The 25,058-nt window shown below is 40.5% G+C and overlaps 3 protein-coding genes across 3 annotated transcripts in view; 1 reads left to right on the forward strand and 2 right to left on the reverse strand.

Moving 5' to 3' along the window:
* LOC113163237 (metalloreductase STEAP3) overlaps positions 1-25,058 on the forward strand; it is a 124,528-nt gene that overhangs the window by 87,848 nt on the left and 11,622 nt on the right. The gene's annotated exons all lie outside the window — the stretch shown is intronic.
* Positions 7,044-11,043, reverse strand: LOC113163238 (homeobox protein engrailed-1-B-like). Its single transcript, XM_026361683.1, has 2 exons — positions 10,230-11,043; positions 7,044-7,712 (listed from the first exon to the last, which is right to left on the reverse strand). The coding sequence occupies exons 1-2, from the start codon at positions 10,762-10,764 to the stop codon at positions 7,393-7,395; spliced, it is 855 nt and encodes a 284-aa protein (XP_026217468.1). The 5' UTR covers positions 10,765-11,043; the 3' UTR covers positions 7,044-7,392.
* Positions 22,026-24,340, reverse strand: LOC113163239 (complement C1q-like protein 2). Its single transcript, XM_026361684.1, has 2 exons — positions 23,470-24,340; positions 22,026-22,727 (listed from the first exon to the last, which is right to left on the reverse strand). The coding sequence occupies exons 1-2, from the start codon at positions 24,067-24,069 to the stop codon at positions 22,548-22,550; spliced, it is 780 nt and encodes a 259-aa protein (XP_026217469.1). The 5' UTR covers positions 24,070-24,340; the 3' UTR covers positions 22,026-22,547.

A 25,058-nucleotide genomic window follows, 5' to 3' on the forward strand; every position in this document is an offset into this window, starting at 1 on the left:
CTTTCAGACTTTCCGTCCTCAGCACTTAAATCTGCAGTTTGACCTTTTGGTGACATGAAGCAGCGTAAAAAGTTACTAAAGTGAATCCAATTATTCAAGTAAATAAAGCTGAAATTTCTCCTTTTTTGTGTTTAGAAGTCAACAAAACACCAGTGATATATATGGTTTCTCAGCAAAAACTAATTCTAATTTCACATCAGATTAAAAGAATATTACTCACCTGCTGTCATTCAACATAGATCCAATATCATGCTACACACATACTCAAATACTCTGTGGAAGCACTTGAACAAATTTCACAGCTCATACATGCACACAAAAGTGCCGCCCCACATTCATCATACCACTTGAACAGTGATAGGTTTTCTCTCCCCTTGACAGAAAGAAGTCTTCCCATACTCCCGGTGGCCGCAAAGGGCCCCACGCATGGATGACATCACTGCTCAGCCTGGAGGAGGCCGTGACAGCCGTATGTAAATTGAATATGACTAATCGCTTCCCCGCATCACCCCTCGCCACCGCTGGGCCGCCGCGATGAAAGATGGAGGAGAGGGAGATCTCCACAAGCGCGTCCGCTTTTGAAGTGTGACAAGAAGGTGAGAGGGTAGCCAGCCAGACGGACAAGGTGTGAGTCAGCTATTGTTTTAAATTGTTCAAAGCAGACGTAGACAAAATTATTTTGAAAAAACACATTAAAACAGCTAAAAGGTCAACGCCAGAGCCAGTACCTCATGCTAGAGGGTTAGCGGGGACACATGGATGGCTGTGGTGTCTGTGTTGACCAACGTGACAATCTCCCAAAACATATGGGGCATGGATTCAACAGCAAAGCTCTTGTCTGAAGTGTAATGTCTCTCAAGGGGGCAGCAGATGGGAGCAAGTTTAAATTGCCGTTCTCGTCGATGACTTCTTCTCACAGCTTTGGTTTCAGCAAGGGAAGTGGTTCACACACACACACATAGTAGGAGAGAGACAGAGTGAGAGAGGCAGTGGGAAGATAAAGTGAATCCACATGTGGAAGGCATGAACAAGAGGCAGAGGTGCATGTGACCACCCATACAACAGGAGAATCCCAGGTGTCCGTGCCTTTGTTCTCATTGTGTTTCTATGTGTGTGTGTGTGTCTGTGTGTGTGTGTGCGCAGGCCTTTATCAAAAACCCAGCCTGAGAACGAGAGTGTGAAATGTGCAACGTACACATCACTGTATGTTGTTTTTGTCACATACATACGATCTGCAGAAAGAGTTCCGCTTCACAATGAAGAATGCACACGTCAAAAAATGCACTTTCTTCCGCGTGTAATTAAACTGCTCGGATCTTCTCCTCTTTTTTTTCCAGCACCTCCGTGTTGTTTTGCAGTTTTCACCCTCATTAATATGCTGCATATACTCAACTGATGTGTTGTCTGCCACATAGCTGTGGCTGGAGATGCACTGTCATTTCCTGACGCTTGCTTTTTAATTACAGAGGAATAAGTGTCCTTAAGTGCGCCGCCTTCTCAGTAGCACGCTATATATTGGAAAATTACATCCTTACGTTCTGGATTATCCTTTAAAAAATGCAGAGATGGTTGAAATAGATTTAGTTCACAGGACTGAAATTTTTAATTCTAATTTTATTCCCTAAAACACAAGGTAGTAATAGTCACTTCATACCAGACTCCCATAGAAAAAAGTAAACATTTTCAACACGGAAAGATTTTTGCATAGTTGGTTTCTTCACATGAAGAATATTGAAAAACTAAATGTTGGGAAAGTTCCCCATCATTTAAAGCCAGAACCAGGCTGTTTGTATTCTCTGTGTGTACAGTGTGTTAGTGATGCTCTCGTTCACCCTCTCCACGCACTACCTCTCTCAAATCACCCCCTGATGCGCAGAGTAAACAAGTGGCACTGTGTATATCCTCCATGTAATCTGGATTTAGCTTGGTGAGATCACGGCTGTTGGAGCAGAGAGCCCCCTGGATGCTCAGCTGCATTGTGGGAGGTTCTCTTTCAATAGCACCTTTGTCTGATTTTCTGTGTGAGTGTTTGAGTCCAGTTGACAGGCCACAATAAGTCTTGAGTAAAGTTCCCCATGGTGAGAACTGATCTGGGTCTGGGTGTGTAGTCCTGAAATAAAAAACTCTCAGCGTTAAATGCTTTGAAAATGATTCTTGGAGCTTCTTTGAAAGCTGATTGGTCTGCTGTCCTCACACACACACACACACACACACACACACACACACACACACAATGCTATTCCAAGTCAAGTGCAAAAAGGAGTTGACCCCTAAGAAGTTCACAGCCCGACATATAAACAAGTTAGAGCTGTTTATACTTTTATACTTTCTTGTACTCTCCAATCCTTAAACCTGAGTCTAACATTATCCCTCTGTCTGTTTTTATTACTGACAATAAAATATTTTGCCGTAGATCTGTATATTATTTATCTGTTGGCACATACTGTACATACATTAGCTGAGGATCTAGCTACAGTTAGCTTTAAAGCTAAATCAGCTTAGCACAAGATGCATGTCATTATTCAGTTATTACCACATGACTAAACAAGACTGTAGCTAAAAATGAAGAAAGTAAATAAAAAATTAAAATGCTTGCTAAAGATGCTAATTAGCCTAACAGCTACTGTTTTTTCAACTGTTGACTCTGATGCTACCTAAGCTAGCTGGTTGGTAAGCGGGTCTTTGGACTCAATGTGGTGAAGTTATCTTCAAATGACATATTTAAATGTAGGTTAATTATGAATTCATGTATTACATTAATTGAAGACACCTTATATTATATATTATGACATGATACATTTAATTTTCCTAAAATTAGAAACCCATCCACAGTCACATGGTGAATTTATATTGGTTAAATATTCAGACTAGGCATAAATTGAAAGCATAAGCAGTATTTTTATTTGCTGCAATATTATATACAGTTCTTTTTTATGTGTTTATTATTTTATTTCTGTAGTAATTTAAAGCTACTGCTCTAACTCTTCTTGTTTAGTCGTAAATGTTAGTCAAACGAGTATTTAGAAATGCTTATGTTGTGTATACTTGCACTCATTTTCGGTTCAGGGCATGGGACACGTGATGTTGGACCAACTGGGCATCTACAGTAATTAATTAAAAAGTTGAAGAGGAACTCTCTCATTGTCTCCTTCCCCTCCTACGGAGGCAGCAGCTGGGAAGAAATTACTCTACACTTCTGTACTTAGCACCAGCACCGTCACAGGGTAGTGATCTAAGAAGCACTTTTAAATCAGTCTCTGTGTGCGTGTGCAGACCCAGGCGCTCTTTTCCTGCCTTCTTGCACATTCTTCTATGTCTCTGCATGGGTCCATTTCATTGTGTGTATCCTCGTCTCTGTAGCCGTAATTGTTCATCCACTGAAAGCTTTTCTACGTCTGTGTTGACATGTATTTTCCTGCAGCGTGTAACACACTAAATAAACACTCTGAGCAGCTGATTTGCATGGACACCCCTTTGTTTGAATGACAGGTGGTTAGCCTGCATGTTTCTGAAGGGGACCTGGTTGGAAAATTCATGGATTATTGTAGTGGTGAATCTATCTAGTGATTTATACGTGTATTTACCTTTAGCTTCATTGTATATTACATAACTTACATTGTATACGTTTAAAAACTAATGGAAATTATTCATATAAAACAAAGGCATTAGAAATGTAAGATTTCTAGTGCCATTACAAAAAAAAAAGAAAAGTAGACTGCAGCAATTTAAAATATAGGCTCTTCTGTGCTTTTAAAATATTTATATTTTTTTAGGCTAAGTAATTATAGATAATGATCGCTTTGAAATCTATTGTTATTGTTTTAATGTTTTTACCCGAACACATGAGCAGAGTTATTGTAGGTTATCAAGCTTGTTGGGTAAGTTATAATAGTACTTAATGATAATGTTTAGTAGAGTACAATTACCTAAAAGTTGTACTTGAATACACACAAAACAAAACTGCATGAGTGCCATGCATGGACTCTACATGCACTGACAACTTTCTGAGCTAATAGGCTGCAATTTTGGCAAAAAGCATAAGGAGAGAGTCGAGTGCTGTTTGTATAAGACAGAGACCTGATGCCTCATCTTCAGCAAACCCAGGCTGTCTGTTTGCTGCCACTGCCTGATTGTTGTCTCATCAGTGTAACTTTCCTAATAATAAAAATCTTATTTAATTGGACCTATCTTTAGGGGGTTTGCAGTGATGCGTGATTCACCAGTGCACTCTGTAGCTGGATATTATATAATATCATTGTTCTTGGTTGAGGCTTCATTTTGTTCATGTGTGCTACCTGCTCTGAATCCAACTCTCCCCACTTTAAACGGCAGAGATTTCCAGTGTGTATTCTCCTTTTATTACTTTCATTTGCATATAAATTAAATCCATATTGTGCCTGCGAGGCACACTATGCTAACTATGCAAACGATCCCTGGCTTTTCTTTGTTTTACAGATAAACCCTCAGCTTCCTCAATGACAAGGTGGGAGGGGGAGAGAGAAATCCTCTCGCTGTTTCATAATTGTATGAATTTTAAATACACTGTCATAAGACCCTCTTCCGCATTCACAGCAGGGAATGAAACTATCATTATAATAATAGAGCTACAGGGTTAGCTGACCGTGAAGAGCCAGGCAGACTCTTCACCTCTGTTCACACATGCAGGCCAGATGGTCAAAGAGCCTAGAAACACATTAGGACTGTGCCTGTTTTCTAAACACATCACCAACCCTGTATTTTATTTGTAAAGACAAATAAAAATGCATTGAGAGGATTTTTAACTGTCTTTAGCTTATGCAAAACTACCTTTTGATTTGAGACTATAGCAAATACTAATTTAAGCCACAGAAACTAATTGGATCATGTTTTGAATACATTTGATTGTATGTGCTGTTAGTAGTACTGGGATTAAATGTAATGTGGGAGGCCTGAAGCTGATTTTTTTTTTTTTATGTATATGACTAGACGTGTATTTGTCCCATATTTACAACATACTTTCTTTTTTTTTTAAATTTGGACCCTGTCTGTCATTTCAGTCCATTATAATTCACCATTGCACAGGCAAAGCATTGTCTGCCGGATGATTGCATACTCTGAGGAGTGCGCACTCTTCATAAATAGACTAAATAAATAAATATTGTCAACGCTTTAAGAAGCAATGGTAATTAAAATCTGAAACCTGCGGGATAACCTGCCTATACACCAACACCGAGTCCCTGGTCGTCGTTTTAGAAATCAATTATTAACACACTATGTGCTGTGTGCTTATGAAATCTCTGCTCTGTGGGCAGAGCTGAACACAAACGCAGCAGCAGCACGTAAAATAATTAAAAAGCCTGAAACGCGGAGGCCGTGAACTCCTCCGCCACAGACCTCTGCAGGCTTGTTAGCTCCTAATTAAATAATCCGACTCGCGATCGGTTGTATATGAGCCACGTAACAAACAGAAATAAAATAAGTCACGACATGTCAGCGTTGGTTTGTTTAGAGCACAGCCGTGCGTGTCAAGAGTTTGCCCGAGGTTGATACCACCGCACGCTGCCTCTTCCAACGCCCTCCTCTCCTGAAACCATCCGCTTTTTTCACGAAATAAACATTAAAATCAATGCAAGACCCTCTCCTGCTGCAGATTTAAATGTGTTGGAAAGAAATCTGGATTATATTACAATGGGAAATAAATCGGCATTAATATTAGACGTATGAAAGAAAACCCAGACCTCATGGGACGTTACTTATCATAAAGTTTTAGCCTCTTTTTGCGCAAATGCCTTGTTAGGAGGGACATAAAAACACTGGTCAGAGTCATTGCAGATGACACCGAGCTTAATTGGCTGGTGCACATGAAAGTGTGGGGCCACCAGAAACTGAATAACTGACAAAACAAGCTGCCTATAAACACAAAAAGAAAATGAAAGACAAAGGTTGTTAAATTAGCATAAACATGTGTGCTTGGGTTTGTTTTTTTGTCGCTAATGTGAACATGCTGTTATATTTTCATAAAAGCAGTAATCATCCAGTTTTCCTTTTAAAAGAACCCACTCGGCTAATTAACATAAATGTGACACTTACAATTAAATTTAAATATATGCACCATTGCTGTTCTACCACATCCCGGAAAATTACAGGGGTTGGTGAGAGGGACATTTTTCACACCAATAAGAATTTTTTCTCGCCAATAAAATTAAAGTCATAATAGTGTTTGTCTCTGAATTTCCCCTTCAAAAACAGTACAAATAATAGCAGCTGTAATGCAAAGACACTCATGCAAAGGCTTCAAGTTTGTCTGCTCTCACTGACCTTGAAGCAGCCTGCACACACACACACACACACACACACACACACACACACACACACACACACACGCCATGTCACAGGGTTCACAATCAGGCTCTATCAAACCTGAACCTGAGGTCACGTCAGGCCAAGCAGGCCAAAGGAGAGGAGGAATGAAACAAGTGCTTCTCCCCAAAGTAGAAAACCGAGCAGATACACTGGTGCAATTCATCAATAAGTGTTTTCATTTCATTAAAGTTCAGCGAGGAGCGCGTCTGAGTGAAGGTTTAGCACAGATCTGGAAGCTTGTAAATGCCCAGAATAGATTTACAGGTGAAATGTTATCCATTATGGAGAAACAAGCAGTGTCCGATTCTAGTGAAAGATGAGCTGCGAGACAGGAACTGTGGGACAGTGTGTGTGTGTGTGTGTGTGTGTGTTTGTTTGTGTGTGTGTCCCATCGTCTCATACCAAAATGAAACGTAAAGAATTCATTGGAATATAAATACAATCATTTTAACTTTACTTTATTTAACTTTTGTAAATTACCCAGTCTAATTATTTTATACCCATCTTTAAAACGATTAAATAATAATAATAATAATTCTATCTTACATTTATATTTAAGTGTTTAATTAGGGCCCATTTTATGTGTAAATATTAAATATTATCTGTGGAAACGAATGAAAGAAAGAATAATTTAGTCGATCAATCTACCGTTCTCCTTTTTTTTTTTTTTATTATTTCAGACTACATGTGAACATATTAAAATCTTTGGCTTGTCTGAGTCTGCGGACTGATGTGTTGGAGGAAAATATGGCGCAAGTATGGGGGACAGGAGACCACAAGAACCTACAGAGCCAATTAGACATCCTAAAAAACAACGAGGACAGAAAAGATGCGATGATGCTGCAATGAAATATACTGTATACAACATGATAACTGTGTGGCTATATAAACTTTAATAACGATCGTTCATTTATATAATTATGTCCATATACTGTTACCATAAACAGAAATCTGTGTTTTTAAATAGCGTCGCCCTCACTTCCAGTTCATCTTTCATTATGTCCAGGTCGGAGAGTCAGGTAGTGGCCCTCAGAGAAATGTCCGGGCCCCTTATTCACTGTCTTCCTTGTCCTCCTGCACGGTGGTCGTTGAATGGTTGTAAAGTCCTTGAGCCATGAGCTGCAGAGCCAGGCCGTTCTTGTAGCCGCTGGCCTTTTTTATCTTGGCCCTCTTATTCTGGAACCAGATTTTAATTTGAGACTCGTTCAGGTTCAGTTCCTGGGCCAGAGACTGTCTCCGCTGCTCCGTTATGTACCGGTTGGCCTGGAACTCGGTTTTCAGTCTCTGCAGCTGCTCGGCCGTGAACGCTGTCCTGGGCCGCTTGTCCTCCTTGCTGCTCTTCTTCTTTTTCAGTTTCCGTGTCCTTGGGCCTGGTGTGGAAACAACAATGGAAATAAAATATTTATTCTACGGCTGGATCACGAGCACAGAGGCGCGCAGAGCGTCTCACTGTGTGACCAAACTGTGCTGATGGGAGGTTGGATCCGTGCGTAAATCTCAGACTGGACACTGTCTGGTTATAATGGATATATTTTTAAACATTAGCATTGGGAAAAGTTGATTATTGTTTCTGTTTCACTCTTCGCATCAAGTGCATTAAATTAGACTCTGATGATAAATATAGAACCAATCTGTATTATTCCATCTATCTTTTACAACACGCTACAACTCTTTGTGGTTTGTGTTTTTGTAATTAGCGATATGAGCTCTTCAGAAACAATAAGAAGGACTGATGCCACTTTCAACTGTTTTTTTTTCTTCCAATTTTAATCAGTGATGAAAACGTTGACAGGATTTTCCTCCGCCTCACAATATAGGTCACAGTAGTTGTGGTGACAAAGCCATACCTACATGATCAATTCATTCCTGTTAATCTGAGCTGCAGAATAAAACTCAGCCAACCATAGGAGGACAGAAACAGGCCTACACTTTCCAAACACTGTACCCAACTGTGGCAACTCTGGAGAAAGACCCAAACAAACATTAGGCCAGATATTTGCTGAACGCCTCACAACGTACAGAAGATTCACTGTGAGGAGAAATAGTCGAGAGAGGGAGAGTCGCTCCAAATCTGAGCTGTATCAAAAAGTCAGAATCAGTGAAGCGGTCCACATATCTGGGCTCTTTGACTGTGTCTGTTCTCACAGAGTCTGCTGCAGAGGATCCGTTCAGGCGCCAAAACAAGCAGCGACTCCAATGAGATGAGTTGGTTTTGACAAGAGTCCCTCTGCAGACTTTACAGGTTCACATCATCTCAGTTTTCTCTGAAACAAACCACCCAGCTACAATTAATGGAAACCATCCAGCAGCCTGATTTCTCAATCCTACAAACGGAGCTGCAGCGCAGTGTTGACGGACAATATACTAAATGCAGCCGTGGAATAAAGCTCGAGTGGCAAACATGGGATGAAAACCAGTCACACGGCTGAAGTAGGATTTAAATTAGAGCCCAAACTGCAAGTGAGAGGATTTCAGGGAAGTGCTGCACAGGAAATAAACTCTGCATCCACATAAGATGGAGACAAAGAAAAATTAAATAAAATATTACATAAAAAGTAACGGGAGGGGCTTTGACCGTAATAATTATTAAGTATTTATTAATTAAAAGCTAAAGAACATTAAAGTCGCTATAATAAACACAGAATATGCAACTAAATGCGTCTGAACCACATAAATCGTTATTCTTCGTTATGTGGTGTAAACGTGAGGATACTACATTGATATTTTTAATGAAACCTCGACTTTGAAATAATTCACTGTCCCCTGTTTATTTATAAGAATATTATTTCAGAGTGAGCTCCTCTTTCAGCTGCAAATGACAAACTAGTGCATCCGTTTAACCCCTGTGTGTCTGCACACACTGAATCCGTGAATCAGCTGATGATCACAAAGCCATGCAGGTTGAAAGTCAACAGGATTTAAACTAATGCAAAAAGGAAAAATGTACTTTGTATGTTGCCGAATTGTTTATATTTATATGTAATTTAACATCACTTAGACAGTTGCGCAGATTCAAAACCAGAACATCATGTTTGTTTGTTATAGTTTAAAAAACCACCGTAAAGTTACAACAGTTAGGTACATCCTCCAGAAAACACTTAAAACGCTGATGTATGTGTTTCAGCAGAAGAGACTATTATTTATTTTAATGAATTTGTAGTTAAGATGTATAATATTACACAAATTAACCAGTTTTTTGTTTAATTCCCCCACCTCTACCTACCACTAGTAGAGTTATGTTGAGCTTTAGTCGTAAAATCTATGTTCAGTGCATAAAGTCTACAACTGCAGGCTCAGCCATGAGGATTCCCATAATTATAAACTTTTTTTTTTTTTTTTTTTTTTAAATGTGCATTTGCTGACAAAGAGAGCAGCATCACAAGAGGCTGTGTTGTTGTCACCCAGCAAAAACAAACCAAAGCTAATTCTGCACACGACAGGAACAAAGGCCTCGCATTAGGCCCCATAAAAACAAGATGATGTGACACTGCACACTGAGCTGCAATGAAAAAATATGCCGATTTGTTTACGGCCCAATAACAAAGAAAAAACTGTAACAACATGAGACATGAACTGTTTCACCCGTGGGATTAATAAAGTTCTTTGGATCTTGAACATCCCCTGGTGCACTTTTTATTACCTGTTTAATGACCTATTTTAATCCCATTTTAATTTTATTCTCATGTCTAGTCCAGATTTCCTTTAATTATTTTTTTAATTATCTGAGTTTAAACCACTTTGGAACAGGAACACTAAATATTAATATGCCAACTTTAAACCCCCCCACTCTCAGTAACTTTGAGCCTTTTTATAGCAGGTCCCTAACAAGTCCACCCCAGCCATCCAACACCCCAGGCGGCGTGATTCGGGGACTACTAGCGCCTTACCAGATGAGGGCCGGTCCGAGTACCGTGTGCAGTAGACCCAAGCGGGCCACAACAGCGGCTGGCTCTCCTTCGCTGCGGGGGGAGAGCCTCCATTGCTGCCGCTCATAACCATAATTGACGAGGGGCTGTCTGCGTATCTGCCAGTCCCGTTGCTCGCCGGGTCGCTTTGTTTGGACGAGTTCTGCTTGGACGAAGGCGAAGAGGACGTGGACGACGAAGAGGAGGGCGACGACGAGGTGCTGTCGCTGCTGCAGTTCGAGTCCAGGCACAGGCTGCCGGTGTGCGGCGGCCTCGCTCCCAGCGGGTTCACGTTTTCTCTGCCCGGCGTCAGGCTCCGGTCGCGGTAGCTCGGCTCCTTTCTGCAGCCGAAGTCCGGCCGGAGGATGTTGTCAATGAAAAAGTTCGTGGTTCTGTGGGCCTGCTGGGCGGCCTGGTGGGGTAGGATCAGGGGTGGGGACGGGAGGTTCGGCGACAGGGACATGCTCTCCTCCTCGGTCGAGTCCCGGCCACTGCTGGGCTCCTTCTGCTCTTCCATAGCTGGGGACGGTGACAGATCTCGGCCCGGTCCGCGCCAAACTCCACTTGTTGCTCGCTCTCCCGCTTCCGTCCGGTATCCAATTTAGACGCACATGCAAAAACAAACGTCGGGCTCGAACCAACACCTGCTTTCATTTAGAAAATCACCTACAGCGGCGACATGTCGTCTCCTAACAGCCTTCCTGGCATAGCGAGCAGCTCCGCGTTGCAGCCAGTGTCCGCGCCTCTCCCCGGTGCAGCATAATATCTGTGTAGTCGCTCTTCCTAAACTCTCCAAATACCGTCCCCCCCCCTCCGGGTGTGTTTTTTTTTCTGTCTCTTACACCCAGTCGGAAGCACGTGTGCGCGTACACACGTGCAGCGGGCCAATCAGGTGCAGAGATCGTCCCTGTCACACCTGAAGACGTCCAATCGGAGCGCGGCACGAGCATGCGCACCCGTATTATCCCAATGTTGGTCAGGCACGTGCACACGCTTGTGTGCAGCAAAACAAAAACAACAGTGAAGCAGACGGTGCTGGAAAGATGGACGGAAGGTGTTCACGTCAGGAAACACCTTCCTGCAGCTCAGGTTAGGGTTTAGTCTGATACTCATTTAAATACCGCCTCAGTTAATGAGGTTTCTTAATGAGAAAGACGATATTTAATGCAGATGTTGACTGACTCGGACAGATTTTGGTTCCAGTAACCACTATAATATAGACTAAAACTGTTTTTGAATTATCTGGTATATGTTTGATTGGCTACAGGACCCTTAATTAGTATTATTTACGTGAATAGTAATTTGCAATTTTATGTAAAAATTCAATATTATCCTTATAAAAGTTTATAATTTATTAAAGCTACAAAAATATTATTTTGAGGGTCTGGTATTTTCTTTTCACTTTTGTTTTAGTTTCATTTTCTTGCATCTTTTTTGTATATGATGCTTCTGTGTGACGCATCTAGTCCATATTTATAATTTAAACATATACTTAGATAACACAGCTTACGGCGCAATAATATGCTCTAATATGAATTATACGAGTAGCCTCTAAATAAAAACATCTAAAAATAAAGTTTAGAAAGAAACGGAGGCTCAGAAACACGGAATGAGTCCCGAGAATAAATAGTGGTCTCCTACTAGAAGTATCTTCAGACTAAGATTAAATTTGCCATCAAGCTCTAATTGGCTACTTGAAATAATAATATTAACAATCATAACAGCAACAGCATGAAAGTGAGGACGTGATGATGTTTAACAACGCTGCGGTGAAATCTTTATCCCACAGGAAGGACTGGGAAGTCGTGGCTACTTAATTAAATTCCAATTAGGACAGTATCAATATGCTGTTTAGCCGCAGCGCCATTGTGGGTAAATGAGCACTCAGTCTGCTCTTATCTGGCGCCGCAAAGAGAGGCTCCTTGAGAGGGGCCGCAAAAGATAATTTATAGCTTTTAATTAGTCTTCATTCCGCCCGATCAGCCTGGTGTTCATCACGGGGAGCGGGCTGAATAAAACCCGAGTCAAAAGCGCTGTCACTGGTCCCTGGCAGGGCCCTTAATCATGGTGAAGCAGGGGCCGCGCTACAAGCCACGTAATTTCCAAGGTGCTGATAAAGCTTGTTGAATAATAGCGGGGGCCCTCGGAGACACCATTTACAGAAATGACTTTATTGACGGCTTAACGTTGGTAATTCATTTTACCTTTCATGTATTGGGAGCCGGATTTGTCGCCGTAATAGGATGATAAATGCACTGACAGATCGCAGCCTCGGTTTTATTGAGTAGCCTATATTCTCGAGGTGCATCCGCGGCGCGCACACACACACTCACACGCTCACACACGGTCACGGTGAGCTCCTTGATGCTCTGTCTGGAAGTAAAACCTGCACCTGAACCGGCTCCAACACAGAAAGAGAAAACCAGATAGTTTCCCCTGTGGTGAGGGGTTAAATGAGAGTGTATCCAAACGCCAGAGGACGCAAAAATAGCTGCATTTGTCTTCTTTTAATGTCTCTATACTTTGTGTATCTTAGATTGTGTTCCCGTGTTTGGCTTCACTCTGGTTTGTTATCTGGCACAGAATCCGGTCCAAATTACAGGCCTGCAAAAATAGTCTGTTCAAAGCAGGCAGTGTTTTAACACCAGGCCACCAGTTCGGTTCAATGATGTCTTGGAATGAGTTTCATTACCTTCCTGTACCTTATTGTTTTCCTACTATAGATAGTCTACCTGTTTTTTTTTTTGTTAAAAACTAATTTTACTATTACATTTTTTAGCAAATAATAAAAAAAACAGTTTCACAGGCCTCATTCACATCCAGTGGTGGAAATGAAACGACACACAGGGACATGCAAGAGGCTGCATGAGTCACGTTTAAACAAAAAGCTCAGTCAGACAATGAGACAAAATCTACAATCACACACTGTAACAGTGGATATCTAAGTATATTTGGGCTTCAAATGTGACTGCACAAATTATCAAAGTGTGTTTTATTTTGTAATCCACCATGAGAAAAAGATTTAAACCACACACATTCTGTATTGGCCACAAAAGTAGTTTAGTATTTGGCTCGTGTTCTCTGTGTTGTGGAGAGGAACGCGGTGCACAGTCCTACCTTTTCTGTTTTAAATGCTGTTTACCTGGTTTCAGATGGGAAAATACAGTTGTGAAAAGCTTTGCACGGTTGCAGCTTGTGCTGTCACCTAGTGGAGGATGAAGAGAAGCAATACGGTAAATCATGGTCTCATCCTACAACCAGGTTTCTACATTCAGCCGTGCAACACGGGCGCTATCATCACATCCTGTACTGCACTGGCTGAAAAGTGACTTATAATGGCCACATGTGTTATTTAAAATGTTTTAATGTACTCCCAGAAAAGTAGTTATTATCATACTGATGATATCATATCATAGTTACTGTGCAGATGTTTGATTCTCGCCAACCTTCAGGTTAAAGATGGAAACAAAAATGCTTAAATGCAGATTATTTGCATTTATAGGAGACGAAACAATGTGGGGAGCTGCTCCCAACATCTGGAATCAGGTCATTTAAAAGCAACTCTGTGACTTTGGCGACATCTAGTGACCCAGATGTGCAAGTAGGGAGAGTGTATTTGAGCTATTTTACATTTTGACAGAACAAACTGTAAAATAATTAAACAAATTCACTTATAAAGTGTCACAAATACACATGTGAGGTGCTGGTGATGTTTCCATTTAGTACCACTTTATACTTTATACTACAAAGGCAAATATTGCACTCTTTACTACAGTCATTTGACGACTGAATTCAAGATTTTACATTTAGTATATGATGATCCGTTAAAATATAACATGTTGCTGAATCAGTCAGAACAAAATTAGCTCCACCTTGATTAAATTGCATTCTTTGGTAACATATTAAATGAAGGGCATGTACATTTTATACAATGTGGTATTACTACTTTGGATCAGAATCTTTCTTTTACTTCTGAAAAACAAATGAAATTAAGAACACAAATAGGAAACTCAACACCAAATTAACAATAACTGATCATTTGATGTTTTTTACTGAATATTCAGGCAACTGAAGCTTCAAAATATCAGTAAATATGGAGGAACCCTTGTAAATACATTATATTTTTATACAATCTGCATTTTGTGACTAAAGCACCTGTACAGTCGTACAGTCTGACTACTCTGCATGTCCACTAGATGTCAGTGGAAAACAGTGGAAAAACAGCTTCACTCCAAGCAAACAAAGACATAAACAAGAGGTTACAAGGCAAAATCAATCAGTGAAGATTAGTGACGTGCAAAGACGATGGATGGGCTTTGTCATAACAGCAAAGCCAATAAAACCACCAGTGAAGACATTTGTTATAGAGTTATAAAGTCAAATAGCTCAACTTGTTTAAGACATTAAACTGCAGCAATGAGGCTGTTCTTAAACAAAATTATCAAAACTAATGAAAATTAACATAATTTATAATCATTGCATCATTATAAAACTAGTTTGATTCTAATCTGTGACCATTAGTTTCAAAATTGTGAATGAATCTACTTTTTGAATATGTTTTATACCTTTGTGCCACAGGTGTCAAATTAAAGTGGATTTGCGGTTATGGGAGGCTTCATCCTAAAGTGACTTTAGAAACAGGGATGAATTTAAATCACTTTCTGCCTTACAAAGCCCTTCAAATATTGAAATGCCAGTAATGTACCGAGGACATGTTTGCATATCGAACAATGATTATCATTCCCTGAGTTCCTCTCGTCTCTCACTTCCTCTCTCTCCGTCTGTTTCTCTCCAAGGTTCAGGCTCTCCCCAGTAATAATACATGAAGGGCTCCTCTCCCTCATCCATTAATCAGGAGAGAGGCTGAGGTAAAGGAGCGCTGATCTTTGGCCCTCACACACATACACACACTCACCTATCGTTAATAATTCAAGGGATGTTAATGCAGATAAATAATTAAGCTTTGGGGGATCTTTAGAGTCCTAATGAGAAGTGGGGGACAGATTGCTCCTCAGTCTTATTACGTCGTGCTGAGAAGTTTCTGAAAGCTTAAGGTGTTGATAAATGGGCCCCATCTAGTAATTGGCAAATGAAATCGATGCAGACACTCTGCTGGGCTTTGGTTGACAAAATTACCCATGTACGTAGCCACAAGATGTTGCTGTGAAGTAGAGATGTCTCTTTTTTATTGGATTTATTCCCTCTGTTTATCTGTCTGTCTGTCAACCAGTTTGATCAAGACTGAACTGTCTTTATGACTGTTGGGTGGATTTTTGATCCAGCACAAGCACGAGGTTGGAAAATATCTGGACAGCGACTGGCTGAGTTATCGTTGTATTCGCCTCAGGTGAAACCTTCACACTTCAGCCATCACCTGCAGTCCTCTTATTTGCAGTTTTAACCAATACTTGCAAAACGAAAACATCAGCCTCAGCTGTACTAGGTGAAGCCTAGTTTAGCAAATGTTAGCATGCTAACAAACATTGTTAATAAAAAGCAGTGTCATTATTTAGCATTAAGCTGAAAGCACCAGTAAACCTAATCGCGGCCTTCCAGAACTGTACTCAGCATGGTGATGGACTTTAAGTCTTTTCACCATGAGACCGATATTTATGTCCACAGTGATTTGCAACAAGTGAAAAATGTTTTTGCCCAAAACTTGAAACCTGAAAAAGTAAAGATGTTGCTGTTAACTTCAGTTGTGCCTTGTTAGTAGCGCTGATTAGCAGCTCTACAGTGTCCTTAGCATGCTAGCACACTAAATTAAGTGAACATGGTTAATATAAACATAAGCATCTTAGTACTGTCATGTTAGCGTTTGGATAAATTGCACACATCCTCTACCACGAATGCAGACTTTTCCTTGTCCTTGTCTTGTAGCGTTAAAGCCCTGTGAATAAACTGGTCTTCATTAACACAGGATCGTTATGTATTCTGTAGAGCTGTGTTTTAATGAGCACAAACAGCCTGTGTAATGACATGCATCAACTACCTCCAGTAGTGCACGAGCTACCGTGTGTGTGTTCGTGGCTGAGGGGTCTCAGAGCATGGGTGCATATGTGTGAGTCCTCATCAGCCATGCAGCCTGGGGCCACTTTAACCTTTCAGTCAACTCTCTGAGGATCGTCTCTCTCATCTGGCATCTTCAGCCTGTCACTGTCATCTGCCAGAAGAGAGATGAAAGATATAGTCATTGGCTTTGTTACAATAAAGGCCGCCTGCTCCAATGACTTTATTCCTTAACCTTTCCTCTCCTATAAGTGGACGTGACAGACTCCTTGACATGGGATTACAAAAACCTCCAAAGAGCAAAGAGACACAGTGATAAATTAATGAAATTAGATAAGTCATTATTAGATTTGAAAGAAGATTTTACACAGTTTGAGTAATTAAGAAAAAATGATAAAACAGCAAAAACAGAAATAGTTAAGGGAGCTAAAATTAAGCGAATAGTTGCATAACATAAGACAGACAGAAAAAGAACACAAAAAGAGGTTTAGATCGTGTACCAGGTCGTGTCATTTCAAAGCCTCTAAAGTCCTGTCAGTCACAATAAGCCGAGGGAGGAAGCAGGACATAAATAATGACAATATAAATGCACAAGAGAAAAAGAGGAGGCGATGATGGTTGAAGAGATAAAGTAAGGAGTGTGTGTGTGTGTGTGTTGTGTCCTTTAGCCTCTGATTATGGCACAAGACAGAGATGTACTTCTAATAGTTAGGAAAATCTTCATGTACATACGTGTGAGTTTGTGTGTTTAGGTTACGTCCAAGATTAAAGACTACCTTTAGAGAAATGTAGAATTAATAATTAAAGTTTGAGTTAGTTTGGATAATAGTTCTTTTAACATCATTATACAGTTTTGTTGCTACAATATAAAATACGAATGAGATTCTAATTTAATTTTCTAATTAAGATCAACCCTCAGTTTAAATCCTTCAGGGGAAACATTTGCCTGTAATTTATTTGGATTTACTTCTATGAAAAAATAGATGTTCGCTCTCTATTCTATATTATCTCTGTTCTGTTTCCCTTTCTTTTCCCTTGTTTGCCCGATTAAACTGCAGTGGAGATGTAATTTTCAGAGTGCAGAGTGACAGATGAAGTGAGTCAGCATTTGGCTGAATCATTACCCAACATATGAATCGTAATACTGAGACACACACACATTCCACTGGAGCGAAATCTGTCTCAGTCCCAAGTTATGTTTGCTGTGTATAGTTTAGGCTCACATTAGGACATAAAGAAACCTGGCCATGCTGACTAGACCTGATTTAATAATTACAAATTTGTCTCTTTAGAATCAGTGAAACGAAGGACGTCCTCTGTTCTCAGACCCTCACGGTGGATCAGAAAACATAAACCTATGTAACTAGTATCCAGACAGACACGGTTAGTTTTACAGTAGTAGAACATATAAAATTAGATTAGCATAGCATTAGCACCGACATCACCATTTGTGTAACCTTTACAAAAGTCACTGTGTAAAAATGCACTGTTTTTATAGGAATCTAGTTATTTCTTGGCCTATTACAGTGACTTTGTGGGGTCTCCATTAGTTGACTGTGTCCCTGTCCCTTGGTTGAATAAAGCAGAATGAGCAACAAGACACACAAAATCCATCTATTCTATAAAACCTACAATATAATAGAAGAAGAAGAACCTGGACCCCAGTTCCACTGTTCGCTATTGAATAAAACATACATATTATTCTGCAGTTAAATCTTTTAAACAGTTAAAAGATCACATACATTTCAAACCGTCCCTAAAAACTTTTGCGTATTCCTTGAACAAATGATCAAATAGAGTTTAATCCACCAAGCAGTCAGACAGTGATTGTTTCACGGTTACATAGTTAATGCTCCGAGTCTTCAGTTAAACCTCCTTTCTTGAATTTTCCATGTTCCTTTCTTCGAGCTGTGTGGATTGTGAGCACATCACATCAGTAAGACTTATACAACAAAAGAAGAAGACGAGCAGAATGGGTATTAAATTCAAGTGAAAATGTGTCTCTGTGTCCTCTTTAGACGCCCCTCTTTATTTTTTACTCAAGCTACACTGGCATTTGCATCTCAGGCATGAACATGGATCAATCATCGCGGGGAGAAAAAAGTGGTGGAGTGAAAGAATGAGGAGGGGTTTTAAAAATGTCCTGATGACTGGGTGCTTGTGCAGAAAGCTTTTCAGTTGTAATTTTTCATGTCGAGTCGGCAATCAGCCACTGTCTGAAATCAGCTGAGGCAGACCGTGTTTTGCTGCTGGAGACACATGTTTGGGCGGTAGCCTGGTATGTTTTTTCATTCTTTCATTAGATTAGACTCACAGGATTTAATTAAAAACAATCATAGTTAATGAAGGTGGCAGCAACAAAAGGCAGAAAATAAAAAACACACGCACGCACACACACACACACACACACACACAAAAAACTTGGCAGACCTGGCGACACAAACGACACATTACTCCAAAAATGATGCCTGTTGCTCAGCTGTCTGTCAAGCTAAATTCCCCTGAACACTGTGTGTGTGTGTGTGTGTGTGTGTGTGTGTGTGTGTGTGTGTGTGTGTGTGTGTGTGTGTGTGTGTGTGTGTGTGTGTGTGTTTGTGGCCTTGTCCCACTTATCTCATCCATCAGAGAATTTCACTACTCCGTCTGTCAGTCAGCAATCCCTCACTGTCACCCACACTAGGGGGACGGAGCAGCCTGATCATCTATCGTGTTGTTATATGTGTGTGTGTGTGTGTGTGTGTGTGTGTGTGTGTGTGTGTGAGCATCCCTCCAGTGACACGTACTGCTGTTGATGTCTCAGTTGGTGTCAGCAGCTCCACTTTTCATCCTAAATGTGTCTGCAGTGGGGGCTGAATGCTTTCAAAAGACCATCATGCTGTGGTGTTTGAACTCTGTTACTGTGACATCACCAGTGTGATTCACGTTTCTAAACCTCCATGAACAATGATTGTGTCCTGCACTAAGTAAACGGCGTTTGGTTGTCGTGTAGTTGCAGTGTAATAATACACTAAATGATCTTTAAAGAATTCACACAACGGGCACGAAAACTACTCACTGAAGCAGCCCTTGTATGTGTCGCCCTCGGAGCTCTGAGAACCATCAGCGTGCTCCTGCTTCATTGAAAGTACTTTTCTAGCCTGTTGATCAAGTTTATTAAGATGTCTTGTCCAGACAAGCACGCTTCACTGCAGCAGATGGGTTTGAAGAAGGATCCCAGATGATGGCACACTAAGTTTTTCATGCCCTGGGTTTTGTCTCTCAGGCAGCGGTATGTAGGTTGCTGCTGTCCACAACTGTAAGGACAAGCTGCAGACAGGATCAATCTATCATATGCTATAACAGAGACAGACACATTTACATCTAGTCTAATTTAGAGTTGCCATTAAGCCTAATATGCATCTTATGGGAAGATATTTTTCAGTTCACAATATTTTCTCATGTTAATAATGTTGTATTTGATTCTCTCCTCTCCGTCTTTCCCATAAGTCTAACTATTATGACTCCTTTGCTAATTATGCACTCACGACTTCTCCTATAAAGCTTTGGGGTAATGATGATCAACATGCGAGTTGACCCAGATGTAATGATCTCTCTACAGATAACCAAAATGTCCACTCTAGAGTGCGACTCTCTGCATTTATATTTGGTCTGACGGACAATCTTATGCTTTTACATCTTATGCATATGTTGTTTTTTACAACTTTATCTTGAATCTGTAAACTAGAGGTAGTGAATGTAAAGTTAGTGCACCCCATGGAGCCACAGTGGCCACCATCTGGAGTTTTATAAAATCTGTTTTGTAAATTTAAGAGACCTTTTCAGTCTTGAGAAATAGATTATACTTATTAGTAAAATGATTTCTATGTTTTATTTCATAAATTTAATAGAATATGGTCAAATAATCATGATAGGCAGGTCATAAAACTGGCAATGACAACAGGGTGCCTTCTAAGGCCGACAGAGCCGGATCGTAGAGTGCAGGAAAATAAGCCAGCATCTTAATAGAGGTTTATCGAGCTAATATTTGCATTCCACGATTTCCATTTAAATTGACAGGGGTGGAGTGTAAACAGCTGTTTTGTGTGTGTTCCTGAGGGCACGGGATAAAACAAATCAAACACACACGAAACAGCCATCATCTTAATGAAGGCTTACAGCGATATTAATGTCTGGTACAGTATTAGCAAAATTCACTACAAGTTAATCAGAAGTGAAACACACGAGCCAGCAGCTTCCACCCACTTTTATTTCTCAGAATATAGATTTAGTTTGATCTGGTAGGGAATATTTACTGTATGTTACTGTATATACAAGTAACCAGTATGATCTGTATGATTTCTATAGAAATGTTCCTATAAAAAACGTATTCTTGTTCTTAGTCATATACAGAAGCCCAGTACAGTCATGTTTCTTAGTCTTACAGTTTTTTAATTAAACAATAGGTGATTTATACAATATAATATAAACAACTCACAACCTTTTTGAATAAATACACCGTATGTAAACAAAGGATATTTAGGGAGACGCCTGCCACAGGACACTCCATAGAGAGATGGGTTCATATGCTACAGTGCAATGTAACACATTCAAACAGACAATTGTACGTACGTACAGATTTCAGACCACTAACAATAATATATTTCAAAACCACGTCTGACATTAAACATAGTTTACTCAAAACTTAAAGTCTCATTTCCTCTCTTACCCTGATGGAGCTGTGCACTGGATAGAAGACGTTTTTACACAGTGGTGACTTTGTCAAACAATGTTTATTGACATATGGGAACTAATATATAACATATTCAGCAGTGATCCAAGACATCCATTAATATCTTTTATGTGTGGTTGTTGTTTTCTGAAGCACTAAACACAAATGAAGAACTACAGTTTTGTTTACAATAGCAACTTACGTCGTTTTCCACTTCGTATTTTTTGGAAAATAAGGAACAAAAACTGTAGAATTGCCTTTAAAAACAAATAAAAGTGATGTAAATAATTATTGTTTTAGTTACCACTGTAAATCCCTGTTCACACCTGAAAACAGCATGGCAAAATTAACTCTGCATTATTATTGTAAATGCTTGGTGTTCATGGCTACATGTAGCTGGTGACGTGCTAATCAGCTGGGAACATGTGAGCACTAGTCAGTCTGAAAGGTGTTGTTGTTTTGTTGTTGTTTTCACTGCACTTTGCTGTTTACTCCTCATATTTTGTTGTCCGGTTTGTGTATAATTTCATTACACTAATTCTTTTTCATTGCTGAAAAAGAAAAACAACTCTGCGTGCTATCTTCAAACCATCAGTTAGGCTGTATGTTTATTAGCTTGGTCTCTTACAGGTCAACTCTTTTCAGCTGTTGTCTTCAAATCTTTTCCTTTGGCACTTTATACTCCTGCAGACTAGGTGCGACCACTCTGTGCTGCTCTGAGCTTCCACAGTGCACCAAGTGGTGCTGGGGCGAGCTGAAAGTTCAGGTTTGATGAACTTTGGCACCGGCTGCGCTGACTAAAAACAGTTTCTGAGTTAAACTTCAAAAATGACAGGTTGTTCCCAAAACCACAGACAGCTACTAAGATCATTTTAAATTCAGTGATTTAGTCTCTGAAATGCAGTGGGGTCCTGCTAGCAGCATTAGCATTGAGCTCAGGTGGCGCCTTTTAGTGCAGCACACCTGCTACACTAAACCTTAACTTTCTGTTCTGCCAAAGATCAACACAGTCAAAACATGAAATTAAAGTGTTAGTTCACTACAGCTGAACTGCGATTTTGACTGCAATGAATTGATTTTGCCATGAAATTTCATTTTTCACTGCTGGTGTGACTGTGACTAAAATCCAAACCTCACTGGGGGGGTGTACCCTCACCACAACTCAACTTTTTTAACACCTCAATTGTAATATTTATATACCAATAATACACACAATGCTTCAAAACCCTGTAAGCCTATGGGAAGCCGGTAAGGCCTATACTGGGGCATCACTCTGTTCACTACATTGCTTTGCTTTCCCATCTCAGAGCATGCTTATGGTGTTGGATCTGTAAGCTTTGGCATGCGGTAAGTTACCTCAACATTAGCTTTTCAAAGGATATTATGTACTCACCGGTGGCCACAGCCTCCAGTTGAACTAAAATCAAATACAAATACAAAAGATGCTGCACTATAACATAACATACAGCTACAAATAACCCTGTGCATTGTGTCACCTATTTTTAAAACAAGAAAAAACATAGTTGACAATATACTTTAATGGAAACAGTTTAGTGAAGGTAACTGTCCATTGATCTGACCCTTTAGTCAGGGTATAAGATGAAGCCGGAGAAAGTGCTATACTTGTTGTTATTGCCTCCATGAGCTTTTCCACCATCTAGTTTGACATAGACCTCATCTCCAGAGTCCAAGTGCAGCACAGCACTGTTGCTGGCATAGTCGTAATTCTGGTCTGCATCCTGAGCTATGGCACTGGCCCGAACCTGAAGAAAAATGAGACAAGACTCATTGTGATATGCAGGAGAACACAACAGAAATACCAAGAGCGTAGAAAAGTTCATGTGTACCTGAGAGGCAAAGTGGAAAAAAGTAGCACAGCTATAAAAATAGCATTTGATGCATGAAAGGAGTAAAAGTCTAAATGTTAAACTACTAAATGGAAATTCAGGGAGAAAATTGGTGAAAATTGTCAAAACCATTACAGGACAGAAAGCTCTGGAACAAAATTTAACCCAGGCTCTTGTCTCATTTTGAATTTTTATCCTCTATCATCATCTACAATAAACACTGATGATGTTAAGACTCATATCTGCCCTCTCATCCCGCTGGAGCTGTTCATCCAAACAGGATTTACGCATGAGCGCCACCGCCTAACAGAGCAGCCAGAAAGAGAGAAGATTTCTCCAGAAATATCACTCGTGTGACTCTGTATTAATTAAAGACGTGACTCGTCAGAATATGCAGTTATATAACTTGTGTCAAGAAGTGTGAATTGGGCAAACCTTAGGCGATACTGTGCGTAAAATGCGGATTTTAACTCATTGGTTAGTCTTGTAGGGAATATAAGACTCTATCGTTTGTATCTTAAAACTATTAAATGAACTCCTAAATATTGCAGATTGCTGGCATCTGATTTTCTAATGTTTCAACAAACACTTTACAATGATTTTAAACTAGATTAACAGTGGTTTATTGTGGTTTATTGTTCCTACTCTCCGATATTACCTGTCCATTTTTGCACAGGTCGGCCCACATGCTGGTCCCGTCTCCTCCACGCATCAGCACATGGTAGGTGAAGAAATAGATCCCCGGAACATGGCAGGTGAACTTCCCGGTGTTGTGGTCGTACTGGTTCCCCAAGTTTGTAATCACGTCATCAAACTTTAACACCTCATATCCCTCATGTGGATTTTTCAGACCGACGTAAAAAGCGATCCTTAAACTGCTGATCGTTGAGTTGCCACCGTCTGTTTCTCCGTTTTCAGCTCCTGCAGCTCCACTTAACGCGGGGAACGTGATTTTACCATCGCCGCGCTCTCCCGGTGGCCCCCTCGGACCCGGGGGTCCAGGTTCTCCCGGCGGTCCCCTAGGACCCGGTTTACCTGGGCGGCCCGGCTCCCCGCGACTACCTTGCGCCATCGGCGGCTGTGGGGCGACACTGTTCAGGTTCTGGATCACCTCCATGGCCGTGGCGCCTCCTGGTTTCGGGCTGTATGGGTCACAAACCATCCGACAGGTGCCCATCATCTCATAATAATGAGCGGAGGTTTCAGAGGAGCGGAGCAGCAGTAACGGGACAGCAATGGCCAGAATGAGCAGAACCATCGCGACAGCAGTCACAAGAAAGACCACCGACCACTTCCTCCGTGCGGTTCGGGGGCAAATGGACGACAGAAAGCCCGTGGAGCCTCTCTGGAGCGGAATCGTGACAGATGACTGGGGGACTTTTAGGAGAAAAAACAAACGAGATGTAGTTAATTAAGTGCGCATCCAGTGTCCAGCAGTTGTAATTGGTGGCTCCAAGCCCCTGGGCAGCGGCTGTGACCGGGGAGCGTGTGCGCGTCTCGGCTGGATGGATGGGCGCGCAAACAGCTGCGTCCAGCTGCTACGGTCAGCAAGAATGAGACCGGAAGATAGAGGACTTAACCTTCAAATTAAAACAGTTGCTTATGTTTATGAAAAAAAAAAAAAAACAATTCAAACACGGTCACGTTAAATACTGTGTTATTTTTAGAATCTGTAGGTGCACAAGCAAATTCACATTAAACTTGTCTGTACAAACATTTGTTTGTAGTCGACTCAGTATGTATTGTATACTGCTTTATTCCACTGTTTTTCCGAGAAAAATGTGCTTTTGTTCTGCAGCAGGGCTGTATTTATCGGACATGTAGGCTTACTTTCTTGGCAGATTAGGATTTTAAAACATGTGGTCAAGGTGGCAGCTTTACACACACACATATATATTTAGCTATAGATTGATTAATCCAACTGAAGTAGTTAAAATTAGCTGCACATCCTCAGATATAACATTATGTGCACCAGTAATAATGCTTATTATTACTTTATTTTATTTTACTTTACTACTTTACTATATTAAAACTGAATACTCCTGTCATTTATCTCCTTCAGCCCTAAATTCAAATAATTGGTGCTTATTAGAAGTCGACAGCTGACATAAAACATCTTAATAGATGCAGCTTTTACTTTAAATTGCCTAACAGGAAGTACTTTATTTTGGTGTTACAACTTGACAGAAGAAGAGGGAGCCTGTGCGTAAAGTTTCTGCGCAGCTGTTATTCAAAATGGCACTAAAT

Source organism: Anabas testudineus, chromosome 2 (assembly GCF_900324465.2).
Source record: "Anabas testudineus chromosome 2, fAnaTes1.2, whole genome shotgun sequence".
Taxonomy (NCBI): Eukaryota; Metazoa; Chordata; class Actinopteri; order Anabantiformes; family Anabantidae; genus Anabas; species Anabas testudineus.

Bases quoted from the DNA above. Each gene is read 5' to 3' on its own strand.
- LOC113163238 (XM_026361683.1), bottom strand. From the start codon at position 10,764: ATGGAAGAGCAGAAGGAGCCCAGCAGTGGCCGGGACTCGACCGAGGAG. The intron at 7,713-10,229 runs GTAAGGCGCTAG...TTTCCACACCAG, and splicing joins CTCGGACCGGCCCTCATCTG to GCCCAAGGACACGGAAACTG.
- LOC113163239 (XM_026361684.1), bottom strand. From the start codon at position 24,069: ATGGTTCTGCTCATTCTGGCCATTGCTGTCCCGTTACTGCTGCTCCGC. The intron at 22,728-23,469 runs GTAATATCGGAG...ATTTTTCTTCAG, and splicing joins ACCTGTGCAAAAATGGACAG to GTTCGGGCCAGTGCCATAGC.